Consider the following 20299-nt stretch of genomic DNA (forward strand, 5'->3'; position numbering starts at 1 on the left):
ATAATACTCCTAATTCTGTCAACTATTGCTGCTGAACTTTTGGGCAATGTTTACTACCTATGCTTTTTAGCAAGTATTTTTTAAAATCATTTTATTAGGAGCTCATACAACTCTTATCACAATCCATATATACATCAATTGTGTAAAGCACATTTGGACATTCATTGCCCTCATCAGTCTCAAAACATTTGCTCTCCAAGTAAGCCCCTGGCACCAGCTCCTCTTTTACCAAGTAGTTTTAAAGTGATATTATATACTAAACTTTATGATGCCATCCTTCCTAATAAATTAGGTACTTGCAAATGTGTAAAGTTTATAATAAATGTTTTCCGGGCCACATCTAAACGTTCTCCCTCATGAACATATGAAGGGATTCAATCCAAAATATAATGGTCACGGTTTTATTTATTGAAGAAGGAAAATCTTTTGTGAGGCACACACATACAAATGAAATTATTTCTCTTATGAGAGCATGATGAATAATTTTTCCTATGTGATTCTTTTAAACAAAGTTCATTAAAAAGTAACTTTCATGGGCCCTTTAAGAATCCCTCAGGAACCATGCCAAGGATTGAGTACTATGATGACTTTTGGCACCAGCCTTAAGGGAATAGGGCGACTCCCATAAAACATACCAGAAGAACTCGATGTGGTATGCCCACTCAACAACCTGGGTCCTACCTCAAAACCACCCGTATCACTTGGACTTAAGACTGAAATTCCCCGATGAAAGAAAAGACAAATTAACGGCCACCCCAAGACTGGGATTGGCGTCACTGGACTTTGCTTGGGATCCTTGCTTAGTGGGTGTCCAAAGAAAGGGGACTCGGAACCACCCTGTATTTCTGATGTCACTACCCTCCTTGTATTGCTATGCATCAATCTCAAAGGCAAGAGTTTGCCCTTGTAATAAGGAATGTTACCAGGAATTGTCCACTAGCACCAATCCTCATGCTTAATGTTAACTGAGCTCAATCATGTAAGAATTTAACATGTACAAAGGAACTACTATAAAATGCAGTACATGGCTGGTCTATACTTACATAGCCTCCTTTTCTCATTAGAACCTTAAATTATATGGCATTAAATAAATTATTCATGTTATCAATGAAAACATCTTTTATCCCAAGGTGATGATTAATAGTGTTTTTGTCATAAAAAGAAAATAAAACTGCTAAAGTAAACCAGAGATGTGCATAATCCGTAGATGGGTGGAGTAAGACTAGAGCAGTGGTGCTCCACCTTCATGCTGAAACCCTTTTATTCAGGTCCTCATGTTGTGGGGACCGCCAACCATAAAATTATTTTTGTTGCTGCTTCATAACTGCAATTTTTCTACTGTTATGAATCGGGTGACCCCTGTGAAAAGGTCATTCGACCCCCTACAAAAGGGTCGCGACCCACAAATTGAGAACCGCTGCTCTAGAGTCCAGCAGGATCCCATGTGGCCACAGTCAAGGGACACAAACAGTTTGCTATGAGAGATTACTATAAACTTGATTATGGTAGATGGAACTATGGTATAATGATTATCTGGTCAGCTGACCTCCCTCTTGAGCCAACCCGAATTTGCCCTATGTTGAAATATTTCTTGTTTGTTTCATGACAGAAATTTTCGTGCTGGCAGATATTAACATTGCTGGTGGTCTTTTCTTGATTCCTCTCTATTTTTATTCCTTCTTACTGTTTCTGATAAGTTTCCCAGTTTTATTAAACACAGAAGGATTGAATACATGGAGGCAATAACTAATGTAATTTATCTGGGATGAGGTGGAGGGCAAATAATCAAAGTGGGAGGAGAGAGGATGTAGAACTGATTGTGATGATACATATACAACTTTTTAAAAAGGCAACTTAATTATGGGAGTGTATAATATGAAATTTTGTAACAATGAGTATATGGGGGGAAATAACAACAATCAAAAAAGAATTCCATAGATTAATCAAATCTTAATGATCTTATTTATTCAAGTTTAAAATAACCCTTCAAAAATTGTTGCCGTCAAGCAGGTAAAAACCAAGCGATAAGTAATACTTTAATTTTACAAAAAGGACCTATTACTAATTCTAATTTTCTCTACTCATTTTTAATTCCCCCCCCTCTGAATTTTTTTTATTTAATAAATCTTTTTATTGGGGCTCATACAAGTCTTATCACAATCCATACATATATCAATTGAGCAAAGCACCGTTATACGTTCATTGCCCTCGTCATTCTCAAAATTCGCCTTCCACTTGGGTTCCTGGAATCAGCAAGTTTTCCTTTTTTTCCCTTCCCCACCCTCCTCAGATCCCCCTCCCACTTAATAGTTTATAAATTATTATTTTATCTTCATTTTGAATTGTTATATTTTGGCAACTCTAAATATTCTAAATTCTGAATAATAGACAAAAGTAGTTACTAATGTCATGTGTAAGATAGTTTAAATTTATAAACACAATAAAGATAACAGACTAAAGAATCTTTTCTTAAAAAAATAGAATGTTTTCTTGAAAATACTTTTAAAAGACACATGGAAATTATAACAGTTTTCAGATCATCAATCAGTAAATGTTAATTTACATTAGAAATATTACCTGAAACATAGTCAATGAAAAAGAGCATTCAAAAAGTGTGATTTCTATACCACAACTTATAAAACCGTTACTATTACGGCTCTAAGTGCCCGACCCCATAGGGTGTTGAGTCAGGAGGTTTGGCCCAAGAAACCAGACCTGTATTATAAAGGAAGTGCAAATCCAACAACAAAGCCCTGTGCAGAAGCACTACTTACCAGTATCGGAATTTTGAACCCAAACTAAAATAATGTGCAAAAAAATTCTTCTGAGGTGGAAGTGGTCTGTCCAAACGGAAAAATGTGTGATGTTCTACACATGCTTTCCACAAATTTTTACATGATCTGTAATTCACCATGTTGAATCCCAATAATATTTCTCTAGATTCATGCTGTAACAAAAGACAAAAATGCAGACAACACCATGAAGAGTTCAGAATGTAATGCTCCAACAAACTTGGCTTTTTTTTTTCAAATTTAGTTTTTTATAAGTTATTCTAGCCATGCAAACACTAATACTGCTAATATATTTTTGTTTATACAATAAAAAAACAGTAAAATTAAAAAATTTGCAAAACATGCACCTCATTCAGTAACATTGTAACTCTTCAGAATCTTTACCTTAGATCATAATTAGAATAAGTTTTAAAATTTGGTATACCATATATACTCGTGTATAAGCCAAGTTTTTCAGCACAAAAATGTGCTGAAAAACTGGGGCTCGGCTTATACACGGGTCAGTGGTACCCAAGCGAGGTGTAACATCTCGTGGGTGATTGCCGTTTCTCCACTGTTCATTCAAAGCCCACTGACACTGCAGGGCTTTGAATGTTTGTTTACTCACATCTAACCTATCAGAGCCGTCCTATGACGTGGACGGCTCCAATTCACAGAAGCACCCGTAGTGGCAGCTGAACTGGTAAGGATGTGCCTGTGGCTGCGCTCCATCTCTCCCCTCTGGTCTCTGTGTTAATTCACATCCTGCATTTCCCACCCTAGGCTTATACTCGAGCCAATCAGTTTTTCTGGTTTCCCAGGTAATAATTAAGTACCTAGGCTTATACTCGGGTCGGCTTATATTCGAGTATATACGGTATATTAATTTCTAAAATCAATGTATAATCCCAGTCAATAAAATATACCTTCAAGTATATAATCAAGTTTTCTACAAAACTCCAAATTCTGTAAATTTCTAATTGCAAATAAATAAGCTGAGTACCTTTAGGCACTGTTAAAATTTTTACCTTTGAAGTTTAATGCAATAGAAGCATTTCTTTAATTTTTCTACAAGTTTTACATAACCAATTAAAAATAGCTTTATTAAAGTAAACCATCAAAGCACACATCTCATGAAATTGTGCATCTTTATTTTTCCTATAATGAACACAATCCTTTAACTACCACCTAGATGAAAGAGTTAGTAATAGCATCTCAAATATTCCCTGTCTTTGTTTTCTCCCAGCCATTATCTTACCCTAAAAGGTAATTATTCTTCTGACTTTTATTTTATTACCACAGATTAGGTGTACTTGCTCTGGGCCTTTATATAAATAAAATCAGATAGTATGTGTTCTTTGGTATGATTTATTTTTCTAAACGTTGTTTTTATATTCATCCATATAGTTGGCGGAGTACTTCACATATTTTTGTTCTGCATAGTATTCCATTATATGAATACACCACAGTTTATTTATCTAATGTACTATAAATAAACATTTGATATTTTAGTTTAGGTTGATGAGAATACTGCTTTGTATAGTTAAAAACTGTATATTATCTTGGCATATTATACGTATATTTATGTTTCTAAATATGCTCAGAGTTAAGTAGATAATGCTCAATAGTTTCTCAAAATGGGTAGATCAATATACACTCTTTTAGCAGTGCATGCTCCACATAGTCACCAACTCAAGTGTTAACTGTTCCCCTCACCTCACACCCCCACCCCTCAATTTTACTCTTCTGGTAGGTAGGTGGAAAGAAGTATTACACTTGGGTTAAAGTCTGCACTTCCTTGATGACTGATGAAATCAACATTTTTTTCCCCCAGATTTACTGGCCATGTGGACATAATTTCTGAAGGGTCTACTGAAGTCAATAGTTTGTTTTTTCTATTTGCCTTGTATGTTTATGTGTATATAAAATACAAAAGGTTTCAAAGTTCATAGAAAATGCCATTATGTTTTATTTTCATAAGCTTTTTAAAGGCCCCTCATGTATATTTATTAATTTACTGATGCTCCAAATTATCAATCTTTCCTTTTAAGATTTAGTAGCTTTCTATGTATTATTTAAGAAACCTATGCCTTTTACAAAGCCATGAAGAGATTTTTCATTTCACTAAAATACAGTAAAAGGCTTATGGAATACAGCTAAATAGTCATGTTAGAATATATTTAAGACAATGTTTATTAAGTCTAATTATGGTTAACAATTGCTCGGTACACACTAACTTAAGTGTTCTTTTTTTAAAAATATAGGTAATGCTTCACAAATTTGCGTGTCATCCTTGCACAGGGGCCACGGTAATCTTCTCTGTACCATTCCAATTTTGGCATATGAGTTGCCAAAGCAAGCACTAACTTAAGCATTCACATGATATATCATATAATATAAGCATTATTTAAAGGACAGAAAATATTTCATATTGTGTATGATACAGTAATGCTTCTCAATGCCAGTAGCATCCATGATACACATGCTAATCCTCCCTTTTCTGATTATTAGCATACTTTCCCAAAAATGTACATGCTTTTGACATTCTGTTAATTGCATTTGGGATTTACATTTTTCTGCACACATTTTATCTAGAACGCTCTATTGGGTTCTTGGATAAAAGAAACCATGTTTTCCTATGTCAATGAGAATCCTAAAGCATTACACTGAAAGATATGTAAATTCTATGAAGTTCGAATATTTGAAAACAAAGAACTGTTAGAGAGAGACACTGTTAACCCAGGCTGTCGATTGGAGAATACCTGTCTTAGTTTATGCAACCATGCGTGGATTTTTGTTTCTGTTATCTGGATGGTGCGACACACTCTTAAATGAAGTACTAGCGTGGAGAATGCCTGTGAGTTATGTATGACCTGAAAAGTGTCCTGTATTTTATCGGGTACATAGCAAGTTCTTAACAAACGTTAGCCAGGATAGCAGTTTCTACTGCAATAGCATCAGGGCAAATAAAACTAGCATATTGCCCTACCATGCTTTCTACCTATGCAATGACTTAAAAGTACTCGGCTGCTTTCTAAAGCTTCCAAATGGCACGACTTAGTCTATCATACTCCATTCATCACTTACTGAGGCACATACGAGATGTTAATTAGTAGCACTGGTCAAAATAATTCCAACAAATAAACATCAAAATTGTCCCCTAACCGAAGAATGAATACATAATTCATGTCTACTCTATCAGTGGAATACTACTATAGAGCAACGGGAAAGAATAAATCATAGTTATGTACAACACAGATGAATCAACAAACTATGTTGAGGGAAACGAAATAGAAAGAAAACATTGTATGAATCTACAAGTTCAAAAATAAGCAAAATAATCCATAGTGATACAAATGAGAATAATGTTTTACCTTTTGGGAAGGTTAATGACTGGAAGCAGGCATCAGTAGGCTTCTGGGATAATGTTCTACAAATATATTAATCTGGAAGGCGTTGATATGGGTATGTTCATTATATTAAGCTGTATACTTAGTATTGTATACTTATGTGTTATGTTTTATTTTAATAGAAATTATCTACAAAATTCCTACATATTTTCTGAGACTAAGTTATAAACCATAGTTAATTAGTAGATCAATATCCTTTGTTAAAATGCAACAGCTCTGTATATTAAGATCTCAATGACATTTGTACACACATATGCACAGTCACTCTGAACTTTGAAGTAATTTATCAAAGTTTATCAGTTATGAGAAATAATTAAGTCAAAGGATATGATTATTTTAATTTGATAACGATAGATAATACTTATGTGATGAAAGTCTTTCAAATACTATGCTCTCTAATAATGCAATGCACTGGATCTCTTACCAAGGTAAGTAGAAAAGTATTTCTACAAAATAGAAAACGTTATTAAACAAAAGTCATCAAAATATGAGGCTATTGCTTCTCAACATCTCCTCCACCGAGGCATACACACTTCTGAAGGCAGCGTCTCCCTATCTCTAACGCCTCCTAGAAGAATTCTGAGTTCTTCAACTTAGACCACGCCACAATGACAGTCTTAGCACTCTCCACTGTCGAATTGTGTTTGTTTAAATGTTCTTTGATTTCTGTAAACAATAAAAAAGGTCTCAAGGGTCAAGATCAGGGGAGTGGATAGCCAACAAAGCATTACAGTCCAGTCCTTTGCTCCCCGCTACGAATGAGCAGAGGGGCACTGCTGTGACGGGAAATGCCTTGGCAGCCTAAGTCTCCCGGTGCTTTCTTCATTAATGCAGTGCTACATTTTCTAAACAGTCCTTTTGTAATAGCCTTTCTGAGCATTCTCGGTCCTTCAAGAAAAGCCACCATCACTTTCTGAACTGACCTCTCTGCTTTGAATTTAACTGTTTCAGCGGAGTCCCTCAAGGTCATTGTCTTGATTGGGTCTTTACTTGAAAGCACCTGAACCAGATTAAGAGAAGGGTATGATGGAGAGAACTTGTCTAAAGGCGTCCACTGACTGCAGAGACACATTTCAACAGGTTTGGTATGGAATAAGCAAATACCTGAATGAAGCAGCAATACTTTGACTTCTGTTTATATGTAAAAAGTGTATTGCCTTCCAATATAAGGAAGAAATGTGCTGTACGTTCATGAACTACCAACAGAACAAAACAAACAACTAGCTGCCCTAAATGCATTGTATATAAAAGGAAGTGGCGTTGAATTAGTCGGAAAAATATATAAAATATGCAACTTTTCAGTTTGAGACACAGAAAATCATGTAGAGATCTAGAAGAGCTTTAACTCAGAATCACTAATAAACTCCAACAACCCACTGCTATTTGAGCTGTCCTGGACTCAGAGTGACCCTATGAGGCAAATCTGTAGTTTATACAACTCAGTCCGTACACGCGCAGACAGCCTCACCTTCATCCCACATCACAGCTAGTAGATTTAAACTACGGATCTTCGGTTTAACAGCCTAACCTGTAACCCACTAAACTAAAAGGGATCTTCGGAACCACAGATACTTAGAGGAAACAAATATCCCTTGGCACACAAAGTGAAAATTAACACAAATTGCAATTTTAAATCACTGGTCATATGCAGGGTCTTCAAAAAGGTACTGGGACTATTCCATTATCTTTTAACTTCATTTTTCCACACACTTTTTGAAGTCCGTGTGTGTGTGTGTGTGTGTTGTGTGTGTGTGTGTAAAGAATTGAAAGGGCAAGTCCAGTTCTATGCTACCTCTTTTAATTAATCATCATTTATACTTTTCAAATTCCCTGAATAGGTAGTTGTCAAAAGTATTAAGGGAAATTATATTTTCCCTCATACTAACAAATATGTCCTGTTATGAAAGACTACAGTAATGTCTTTAAAAATCTCATTTATATTGGTAATTATAACAATACTCACCAATTCTTTTCTAAGTTGAATAAAAAACTGCTTGCACTTAAAAGAAACTTTTACAATCTTCAACCTGGGTAAAAGACAAAATTAATTGATTAAAAAATATTATATAGGTAGGAATTTTAAGCAAACAATTACAGAAATAACTGTTTAAGTAAATATTTGTTATTTATGTTGAGTTAATTGCAACTCCGAGCAACCTCTATATAAAACAGAATGAAACACTGCCCAGTCTTGTTCCATCGACATATTTGAGTGCATTGTTGCTGCTACTGTATCAATCCATCCTGTTGAGTGCCTTCCTCTTTTTTGGTTGATCCTCTACTTTACCAAGTATGATGACCCTTTACCAAAGGACTGATCCCTATTGATAAGGTGTCCAAATATGTGAGGGGAAATCTTGCTACCGCCTAATTCTAAAAAAAAAAAAAAAATTCTGCTGGTGTTTCTTTCAGCACAAATTTGTTTGCTTTTCTGACAGTCCAGGGTATATTCAATATTCTTTGGCAACAACAAAATTCAAAGGAATTAATTCTCCTCCTTTCCTCATTTTCCAGCTTTCACTTGCATAACATGGCTTGGGCTAGTAATATCTTATTCTTCAAAGTGAAATCATTCCGTTAAATAATTTTAAGATACTTTTTGCAAAAGATTTGCCCAATGTAGTACCCAATTTGATTTTGTGACCGCTACACATCCATGGGCATTAACTTTGGTCCAACAGAATGAAACCCTTGCTGGCCCCAATCCCAACTACTACGTGGACACCTGGCTCCCCCCCCCCCCCCAAGAATTTATTTCAAAGGACGGCATTGAATCTGCAGCTCCAACAGAGGGACATATCTGATCGGAGCCCACGGGAGCAGATGAAGGAGAAGGAGGAGAGAGTGGAGCACATTCTGGCCCACCAGGCCTTGAAGACGATGTTCTGATTAGAGGAGCCAGTCCACAGAGAGGACCACAAGGCCGGCCCCACTATGAGGCATGACATCCCTCACTGACGCATAGCCCTACGGGAGACACCACCAGAGACACAGTGTGGGAATTGCACTCCATCTGATTTCACCACACAGATGCAAAATACTAAGGGGATGCAACAAAACAGCAAAGGAATGGAGAGGCGAGGTCCCCAGGGAATGCTGAAGGTGGACTTTGGGGCAAGGGCGTGGTGCCCCAACAGACTGGACTGGAAAACACTCCTAAAGGCCAACAAATAGTCATTGAACTAACTACAAGCTTTTCTTTCTTGTGTTTTGTTTTGTCATTGGTTAGTTGTATATTGCTGCTTGGCTTTTTTTTTGTTCTGTCTTGCTTTTATGCATGTTATTATCTCCCCAGTTATACTGGATGAACAATCTGGAGAAAACAATGGGACCGGCAGTTCCAGGAGGACAGGGGAGACAGGGAGGTGGGGTGAAAGGTAGTGGTGTTAACAAACCCAGAGACAAGGGAACAAGTAATCCAAATTGGTGGCGAAGAGGGTGTAGGAGGCCTAGTAGGGTGTGATCAAGGTTAATGCAGCCAAGAGGAATTACTGAAACCCAAATGAAGGCTGAGCATGATAGTGGGACAAGAGGAAAGTCAAAATAGAGGAAAGAGGTAGGAGGCAAAGGGCATTTATAGAGGTCTAAATAAGGGCATGTACATATGCAAATATATTTATAAATGAGGATGGGGAAATAGATCTATGTGCACATATTTATAGGATTAGTATTAAGGTAGCAGAAGGACATTGGGCAGCCACTCAAGTAGTCCCTCAATACAAGAATACTTTCTTCTATTAAATTGCCATTCTATGATACTCACCTTCCCGACACAACCACTGAAGACAAAGTGGGTGAATAAGCAAATGTGAAGAAAACTGATGGTACCTAGCTATCAAAAGATATAGTGTCTAGGGTCTTAAAGGCTTGAAGGTAAAAAAGCAGCTATCTAGCTCAGAAGCAACCAAGCTCACATGGAAGAAGCACACCAGCCTGTGTGACCATGAGGTGCCGAAGGGATCAGTTATCAGGCATCAAAGAACAAAAAAAAAAATCATATAATTGTGTGCTTACCTCCATGATACAATCACTGAAGACAAATCAGTGCATAAGCAAATGTGGTGAAGAAATCTGATGGTGCCCGGCTATCAAAAGATATAGCATCTGCAGTCTTAAAGGCTTGAAGGTAAACAAGCGGCCATCTAGCTCAGAAGCAACAAAGCCCACATGGAAGCAGCACACCAGCCTGTGCGATTACGAGGTGTCAAAGGAATCAGGTATCAGGCATTATCAGAACAAAAAATCTTATCATAGTGAATTAGAGGGGGAGTGTGGAGTGGAGACCCAAAGCCAATTTATAGGCCACTGGACATCCCTTTACAGAAGGGTCTCGGGGAGGAGATGAGCCAGCCAGGGTGCGATGCAGCAATGTTGAAACATACAATTTTCCTCTAGTTCCTAGATGCTTCCTCCTCTCCCACTCTCATGATCCCAATTCTACCTTACAAATCTGGCTAGACCAGAGGAGGTACACTGGTACAGATAGGATCTGGAAACACAGGGAATCCAGGGCAGATAATCCCTTCAGGACCAGTGGTGTGAGTGGTGATACTGGGAGGGTAAAGGGAGGGTGGGTTAGAAAGGGGGAACCGATTACAAGGATCTACATGTGACCTCCTCCCTGGGGAACGGACAACAGAAAAGTGGGTGAAGGGAGATGTTGGACAGGGCAAGATATGACAAAATAATCATTTATAAATTATCAAGGGTCCATGAGGGAGGAGGAGCGGGGAAGGAGGAGGGAAAATGAGGAGCTGATGCCAGAGGCTTAGGTGAGGAGCAAATGTTTTGAGAATGATGATGGCAATGAATGCACAAATGTGCTTTACACAACTGATGTACGTATGGATTGTGATAAGAGTTGTATGAGCCCCTAATAAAACAATTAAAAAAAGAAAATAAAATGAAACCTTGTATCGTTATTTGGCAGTATTAAAATATTTTATGGTATGTAACTATACATGCAGTACATAAACAATCTACAATTTTTAATGTTTCATGGGAAAATAAGTAGAATCTATGTTTTGAACTACAAAAATTTTGCCAGAATATGCTATGAACTATAGTTTCCCAAATGTATATGGAAATCTTAGCAATACCTAAAGGGAAAAAGGTAAGATTCCAAAGCTAATGCAAGAACATAAGGATATTTTAATTTAATTTAATTTAAAAAACTCAATTATTTACGTTGCTTTTCTTAAGGTCTTTCATTTTATATGCAACTCACATAAAACCATAAAGGGCTATTTGCAAAGTTTCCTTAGCACAATCAACATAAGCAAAATAAATGTGCCTAATTTTTCTATATAATAAGTAAGACTCTGAAGACACCAGGGTCATGAGGACAAACTGAGTCAATCTAACTAAGCCAAATGTGTTGGTATCCTGTGAATCTAAGTGAATAGTTTTTAAGTTGGGATCTCCATGACTCATAGCCCTTCCTCTTCAAGGAGGTATGAGAAGTTCCCGAAAATTAAATATATCACACCTCAATAACTTGAAAAGACAAATGATAGATGAGACAGCTTGAGCTTATTTGTCTGGAGAAAAGAAATATAGATTTCTAGTTTGAAAATTTTAATTGTTGATACTAAGCTTTAAGAAAACTTAACATGTAAAAACTAGGGAAATTCTTCTATTGTATATATTCATCATTGTTATACAAGGAAGGCTTAAGGGTGGTGGTTATTAAACACGATGACCCTACGTTAATGCATTAAAACCTTACAAAAAACAAACAAAACCAAAACACCGACAAAACCCCACTTATTTCTAAATGACAAGGAGAAGGAAAATCTAAGTCAATATTAAAAAAAATTATATAAAAGTAAGTCTCATATTCCATCACTGCCATCTAGTTGACGCAGATTCACAGCGACCCTATAGGACAGGGTAGAAGTTCCCCGTTGAGTTTCGGAGACTGTTGATTGGAGTAAACAGCTCCATCTTGCTGCTGCGGAGCCGCTGGTGGTTTTGAATTGCAGACGTGTGGAATCACAGCCCCACTCATAAGCACTATACGACTAGGACTCCCTGTGTAATACAGTGCCTTAAAAAACCTCTAAACTGGGTACTCTTTTGGCATAAAATATATCTGAATGACTTCTACTTTCCTGTGAGTGAATTCTGTGTGATCTTTATTTTGCATGTACAACTTTAATAGATCTTTTTTCCCTCCAGAAAAGTGGATGGCACAAATGGTTAAGAACTTCGCCACTAACTAAAAAGCAGGCTGCTTTAACCACCCAGATGTACCTGGGAAGACAGTTGAGGCATTCTGCTTCTGAAAAGCCCCAGCCTTGAAAATTCTGTAATGCAACCCTACTCTACATACACGAAAGCATCAAACAGTTCACGGTACGTAGAATGGAAACATAACGGAATTCGCCCGTGAGCCTTTGGAAGCCCTATTCTCACCAATGAAACCATCATCAAAATATTGACCAGTATGTATGGATTGTGATACGAGTGTATGAGTCCCAATAAAAAGATTTATTTAAAAAAATATATTAACCATTCATCCTACTCCTAAGATTATTCTTGCCACTTTATAGTGCCCCTCTCACACCATATTTCCTTCTAACTCTCCCAATCCAGGTAACTACTGATGTGCTGTTAGTTTGTACACTAGAGTCTATATAAATGGAACCACAGAGTATGTAGTCACCTTCATCTACCCACTCAGCTTACTTATTTTGATTAGTTTCTGTCTAATGAAACAATCTGCAGAGCTCTTAATTTTATTCTAAACTCATTTATTTTAAAATTTGGTATTTACATTAGTACAGTTTGGGTATGAATATTTTAAATATTCATATGAAAATCAATGGAAATGTACATACCAGTCAGAGCTGTAGCCATAAGATGTCATGAAGTAATTTTTATGCTTTTTTATAGTTATTCAAGCAGCCTCATATAATGCAATGGTAAATACAATTCTAAAAGTTGCTGCAAATTCTAGTAACACATTTTTTAAAAGGTGGCAAAGTCAAAATGGTAGAGTCATACTTTAAGAGCTAAGAGTATGTTGAATGGAAAATCTATGTGTTCTATGAACTTTCATTCAAATTACAAATAAGTTCTAAAAAAAACCTAACTTAAACAGCTTATTTGAAGATTATTTGGAAAATTATTGATTTGCCTTGGAAAACTTGATAACAGAACTTGGTTTATGACTAAAAGGCTTATAATTTAGATAAGGTACACCTTAGTCATCAAAATGATAAGTTGCTTTTAAAAACATTAAAGAGATGTTTTAAGCAGATTTGCCCAATGTTGTATATGTCCATTTGATTTTGTGACTGTTGCTTCCATTAATGCTGTTAATCTATGTAAGTAGAACGAAATTCTTGACTTCAATTTTTTTCTCTATCACAATATTGTTTATCCATTTATCAAGACATTGCTCCAGTTGTGATTTTATTATGTGTAACTTACACTGAAGGTGGTAGCCTTTTCTGAGTATAAGTGTTTCATGTTGTTTTCATTCTTAGCAAACAACGTGTTATCTGCATACTACAGGTTGTGATTGAGTTTTCTCCCAATCCCAAGGCTGTGGTCTTCTTCACAGTGCAGTGTCTCAGATTATTTAAGCATACAGACTGAATGAGAAGGTATAAGACTACTGCACATCTTTCTAATTTTGAACACGCAAGATCCTTTTGCTCAGCTTGAACTATCTTTTAATTTATGTTCTGCATGAGTATATTTATAGGTTCCAGAATTCTCATTCTTTGCAACGCTATCCATTTTTTTATGATTCAAGACTGTATAGTTGATAAAACATAAATGTGTGCTCATTTTGCTTTTATTTAAAAAAATCATTTTATAGGAGGTTCATAGAAATCTTATCTCCATCCATTCATCCCTTTCATCCATCGTGTGTCAAGCACATTTGGTACATTCATTGCCCTCATCATTCTCAAAAGATAAATATCTTTTACATTCTCTCCTTTGGATTGAGGCCTCTGAGACACTCTCTTCTGAATCTGTTGATGTCCCATTATTTTAAAATTATCTTAAGCAGAATTTTCCTAGAGTGTGATAGTAATGATATTCTTCAAGGAGTTCCACGTTTTGTTTGATTGTTTTTCTCTGGAATGGGCACAAATGTTCTCTCTTCAAGTACACTAATCAGGAAACTCTCAAACTTGACATGAGATGAATAAGGGCTTCCAGCACAACATCGGTTTGTTGAAAATTCTCAATTGGTGCTGTCCATTTCTGAGGCTTTCTCTTTTACAATTCCATCAGTGCAGCTCCAAGTTCTTACTCCCCGTGGTTCTTGGGTGCATGCTACCTCCTAAAATGGTTGGAAGTTGACCAGTTTCTTTGGTACAGTGTATTCCTTCTCATTTCTTTATGCTTCCTGCATCATTCAATAGAATCCTTTAACAATGCAACTTGAGGCTTAAATTTGTTCAATTACTTCGGCTTGAAAAATGCTGACTGTTCTTCCTAATTCCAGGTCTTTGCACATCTTATTACAATACCTTGTTTTCCCAAGACAACCTTTCAAATATCCTACTCAAATCTTTTATTTCATTTCTTGTTTGATTTAGCAACTCCATGTAGATGCAAGTCTAGAGTCTCTTCTGATATTTATTTTTATTTTTTCCTCCTTTCCTGTCTTTTTAGTGATCTTTCATTTTTCCTAATATATGATGTCCTCCCACAATTCTTTTGGTTTTCAGTCATTGGTGTTTCCAATTTTATTCTTACAATGGTCCCTAAATTTAGGCAGGATGTGCTTTGGCCCTTGTGAATATGTTTTGAATTTTCCTCAGCTTCAATTTGAATTTACACAGGAGCAACTGATCGTGTATCTATTCCATTGCTGGCTCATGGCATTGCATTGACTGATGATGATTTTCTTTACTGCTCCTTTCCACAAATGCACTTGATTCGATTCTGGTGTAGTCAATCCAATGGGGTCCATGAGAATAGTTGTCAATTATGTTGTTTGAAAAAATGTTCCTAATCAGTAAGTTTGTGGTACCATAGAAATCAATCATGTGATAGCTGGGTAACCAAGGTCGTCACATTTCTCAACTACTGACCCTACTTCGTTGGTAACTTATGTACTCCAAGTAATTATCCATATTTCTTAGCTGAATGCTTGATCTATTTCAGCCTGCAGCAGTTCAACTATATCTTTAATTTGTTTCATTTGGGTATTCAAGTCTGATATACCCCTATATATTTGAATTATACTAACACACCCTTCAAGTATGCATTCGATATTAACCCATCAAAGATGATGAATGAGTTAGAAATTTAAGTTTTATCTTTTAACATTAAACCAGTCCCAAGTATATTTACCAATAAATAAAAATAGAAAAAAGATCCTTTATAAGCAAATCCAACTTCTCTCTCAGGCAGTATTTTCTCAAGTTTTGTTCTCTTGTTCCTTTCTTCCAAAAGCAATCAGTGAGAGAAAAATAATAAATATCTCACCACTTTCTAAACTTGCTGTGCCCTTTCTTACCATTAAACCTTTGTAAATGTCCGGTTGCTCTACCTTAAATACCCTAATTTACCCCTGTACCCATACTTCCTTTTCATGGAAGAAATTTCTAATTCTTTGGAAATGTTCTTTGAAAAGACTTCCCTCTTTGATTTATTACAGTAATTTTATAGTAAAAAAGGAATAGGTATACAATAAGGAATTCTTAAAATACAGAAAAACTTAGTCATCAATATACTGTTTTAAAATAATTACAAAAAATGCTAATTTAGGATTTAGCTATTTTTATTAAAACAAACAAAATGTAAACTGAAAAATTTTTAAATCTCCTTTATTTAAACCAGGACTTTCTCAATCAAAAATGATTCCCCTCGTGAGAATAAAAAATGATAACCATCTCTTCTGAAGCATGAACCTTAATTACATACAATAAAACTCACCACATAAATGAACATGTCAATAACTTTCAAAAAATGCTCAGTTTTACAACTGCCTCTAGAATTATCGTGTAAGATTTCCATCACCCAAAAGTGTTCTCTTGGTGCCCCTTTGTAATAAACCACTTCAGTTCATTCTCAGTCCCTAAAAGAACTTACACAATTTCTATCTCTACATCTATAATTTCACATAAACAGAAACAAATGAGTGTGTAGTATTTTGTTTCTGGTTTCTTAGAACACTGTAATATTTCACTGTGTACATAATCTGTTTATCATTGTGTAATGGTTGATGAACACTTGAATGTCCATTTGGGGATACAGGAATAATACAGCTTGGACTATTTGTGTGTAAGTTATTATGCGAACTTATGATTTTATTTCTCTTGGGTAAGTTTTTAGGAATAGAATCAGAGGATCATTAAGATAAATGACTTAACTTTATTTTTTATTTTTATGACTTTGTAATCATTTTATTGGGGGCTCATACAACTTTTATCCATACATACACCCATGGTGTCAAGCATATTTGTACATTTGTTGCCATCATCATTCTCAAAACATTTGCTTTCTACTTGAGTCCTTGGTAACAGCTCCTCATTTTTCCCCTTCCCTCACAAACCCTTGATAATTTATAAATTATTATTAATATTTTGTCAAGTCTGTCTGACATTTTTCACCCACTTTTCTTTTCTGTTGTCCACCCCCCAGGGAGGGGGTTATATGTGTATCCTTGTGATTGGTTCCCCTTCTAGCCCACCTTCCCTCCACCCTCCTGGTATTCACCACTCTCACCATTGGTCCTGAAGGGATCATCTGCCCTGGATTCCCTGTGTTTCCAGTTCCTATCTGCACCAGTGTACATCCTCTGGTCTAGCCAGATTTGTAAGGTAGAATTGGGATTGGGATCATGGGGGTGGAGGGGGGAGAGGAACATTAAAGAACTAGAGAAGAGTTATATGTTTCATCGTTGCTACAGTGCACCCTGACTGACTTGTCTCCTCCCCGCGACCCTTCTGTAAGGGGATGTCCAGTTGCCTACAGATGGGTTTTGGGTCCCCACTCCCCCTCATTCACAATGATATGATTTTGTGTTCTTTTATGTCTGATACCTGATCCCACCGACCCCTTGTGATAACATAGACTGGTGTGCTTCTTCCATGTGGGCTTGTTGTTTCTCAGCTAGATGGTTGCTTGTTTATCTTCAAGCCTTTAAGACCCCAGATGCTATATCTTTTGATAGCTGGGAATCATCAACTTTCTTCACCACATTTGCTTATTCACCTGCTTTGTCTTCAATGAAAATGATTTAACTTTAAAGAAACTGCCAAACTGATTTCCAAAGTTGGTGTTTGCAAAATACCAACAATGAATGAGATTTCTAAATGTCACACAGTCTCATCATTAAGTATTGTCATTCTTTATGATTTGAGTCATTCTAGTGGATGGAGGGGAGAAAGATAGGGCTTTCTACTTCCATAAAGAATTACAGTCCTAGAAACTCACAGGGACTGCTCCACCCTGTCCTATAGTCTCACTGTTCTGCCCTGTCTTATCGTGACTATGCGTCAGAATTGACTCAATGGCAAAGAGTTTGAGTTTGGGGTCATGTCTGTGTTCCAACAAATAAACTAGCATTTAAATGAAATTACACCCTTAAAGTGCTTAGCAGAGTGCAAGACAAGCATTCTAATGTTACCTATTATTTCAATTGTATATATGACATATTTAGATAATCTAAGAAAAATATTAGTGAGTACAATTTTCTATTAAGCACTTTTTAAAAGAAACCACTAAATTATTTGGTATCTTCAAGTAAGTTCGTAGGAAGCAGGGTAATGCGTACGCGGTATCACACAAGTAGACTGGCGATATTAAAACAGTACAGTAGCCACTTCATAAAATACAAATTATTACATATAGTGAATGCAAAAGTAGGGATGGAAGGTCTTACCATGGAAAGGTATTCATTCGTACCCTGTTTTCATAAATCAGAATCCCTCCTGACATCGCTCCAATCATAATTTCATGGTTACTTTGATCCTTAAGAAACAAAACACACCAACACACAGTAAATCTACAACAGTGGGCGTTAACTGCTAAACACATTTTAGAAACCACATCAGTTTTTCCCCTTTGTGCCACAATATCACATCAGATTGTTTTATTAAACAAGGATACCAAACCTGTGAAACTAATGTTTTTTTTTAACTTACCATCCACCTAGGCTATATACACGAATGTGTACACACACAGTGAATTAGGGGAAGTTTCACAATCTAGTGAATGAACAAAAATATTGTGAATTAAGTGAAGCAGGACATCCCTCTTGCAGTCAACAACTTATGAAAGTTCTTGCCCTGTTTCCACACCTTTCCCACCCGTCTGCCTCATGTGAGGAGCCCTGGTAGAACAGTAGGGTTATGTGTTGGGGAGGTCAGCAGTTCAAAAGCACCAGTCACTCCTAGGGAGAACGACCGAGCTATCTACTCCAGATGAGAGTTACAGTTTCAAAACACAGGAGTTGTCCCATAGGGTTACTATGAGTCAGCAGTGAGTGGAAGGCAGTGAGTTTGGTTTGGGGTCATTTTGGCCTCCTCCATGTCGAACAGTATCTTTCCTTTGCCAACTGCTTATTCTCTATGTTACTTCCCTTTTCCTCTCTGGTAACCCTCAAAGTTGGTTTCTTTAGATAAATAGCCTATCTTGATTTTTAAAAACAACAGTGGACTCATAAAATAGTTGCCTTTTTGTGGCTACCGTCACACAGCATAATGTCATCCAAATCTATCCAGGGCATGAGGTGTTTCCGTTTGGGATTAATTAAAAAAAAAATACAACGTGACATTATCAAAGTCAGCATAGAAATGCATAATGCAAACCAAAATAGCTAATTTTACCTTATATCGGTCAAAATAGGTAACTGTCACCTCATAAAAGGTAAGGATGAACTTCAAAACATATATGACATTATTAAAATTCTTTAACCTGAAACAAAAAAGATCTAAGAATCTCCCATTGCTGAAGACTGAGCCCAACTCTGGTAACAGGGGCCAGAATCCAGACATCAAGACTCCCTGACTCGTAGAAGGACAAACTAATGGGCATTCGTGCATTTCTAAAATTGTCATGAGGCAAATGTGGTGCTCAGATTATAAAAAATCATAAAGCACGAAGAGCTCAGAATCTGGTGATCAATATCTGCAGTATAATGAGAAGTCTCTATGTAAAACATCATCTGAGTACAGAGTGCAGAATATGTCTCAGAGTCTGGAAAACCCTAAATCCAGTGCCACTGAATCAATTCTGCCCTGTAGGACAGAGTCAGACTGCCCAGTGGAGTTCTCTAGGCTATAATCTTCATAGAAGGTGACTGCCACACCATTCTCGATGGAGCAAGTTCAAACTGCCGACCATTCATTCAGTTAGCACTGCACCACCAGGGGTCCTTTGGAAGGCTCTAGAGAAGAAAGTTTACCCTGTGCCTTGATGAATGAAATTTATGCCAGTAAGTAGAATTTAATACTTATCTCAGATGCTAACTTTGAAACAGTTTTTATTTTTTTAATTTTAAACATTCCAAGGGGGGGGGCATTCCAAAGGAATAAAGGTTTTACTTATACCATTAATCTGCATGAGAGACAAAATAGAAACATAAACAATATTTTACAACCTAATCCCTAAACTATATCTTGAGAACACAGTTATAGTAATCATTAATTAAATAAAACCTTATTAATTTGTTGGATATAAGAACAAACCCCCCCCCAAAAAACCCCACTGTATATCAGTCTGATAGTTAATTTTCAGGTAGCCCTAACCAGCACTAATATTTACACTATTTATACACTATTATCAGAGTTTAAAAGACATCAATTAAAACTTTTAGATCAAGATGGTGGAAGGACCCTAAGCAATACCCAAATTATATATAGAAGGGAGAATTCTATATGCAAATACTTGACACTCTTAAGTCAGACAACAGAAGAACATTATGCCAATATACTTATTTGTAGTTCTTGTTTGGTTCTATATAAAGACGGCACTTTATATAAATGCTTCTTCCTAACCATCTCTCCGCTCCCAATGGCTTAAAGTGCCAGAGAAGATACATTAAAAGAGAAAGAATCTAATACTTGTAAACAATCCATAACACTGTAAGTTATGTTAGCAATAGGCCAGGATTAAAATAAAGGAGACCTATGGGGTGGTGAG

At 36.4% G+C, this 20299-nt stretch overlaps 1 protein-coding gene and 1 non-coding gene across 5 annotated transcripts in view; both read right to left on the reverse strand.

The window, feature by feature from the left end:
* The window catches only part of PTPN4 (protein tyrosine phosphatase non-receptor type 4), a 189920-nt gene that overhangs the window by 79240 nt on the left and 90381 nt on the right, over nt 1–20299 (reverse strand). For all 4 annotated transcript variants that reach the window (XM_075530245.1, XM_075530244.1, XM_075530242.1 and 1 more), the window contains 3 exons: nt 18039–18127; nt 8145–8208; nt 2775–2947 (listed from right to left, as the gene is read on the reverse strand). In XM_075530245.1, coding sequence (XP_075386360.1) covers nt 2775–2947; nt 8145–8208; nt 18039–18127 — 326 coding nt within the window. The remainder of the gene's footprint in view (nt 1–2774; nt 2948–8144; nt 8209–18038; nt 18128–20299) is intronic.
* Nucleotides 5028–5134, reverse strand: LOC142425111 (U6 spliceosomal RNA). The gene has a single exon (XR_012779486.1). It is a non-coding gene; the product is annotated as a U6 spliceosomal RNA (small nuclear RNA).

Source organism: Tenrec ecaudatus, chromosome 13 (genome assembly GCF_050624435.1).
Source record: "Tenrec ecaudatus isolate mTenEca1 chromosome 13, mTenEca1.hap1, whole genome shotgun sequence".
NCBI lineage: Eukaryota > Metazoa > Chordata > Mammalia > Afrosoricida > Tenrecidae > Tenrec > Tenrec ecaudatus.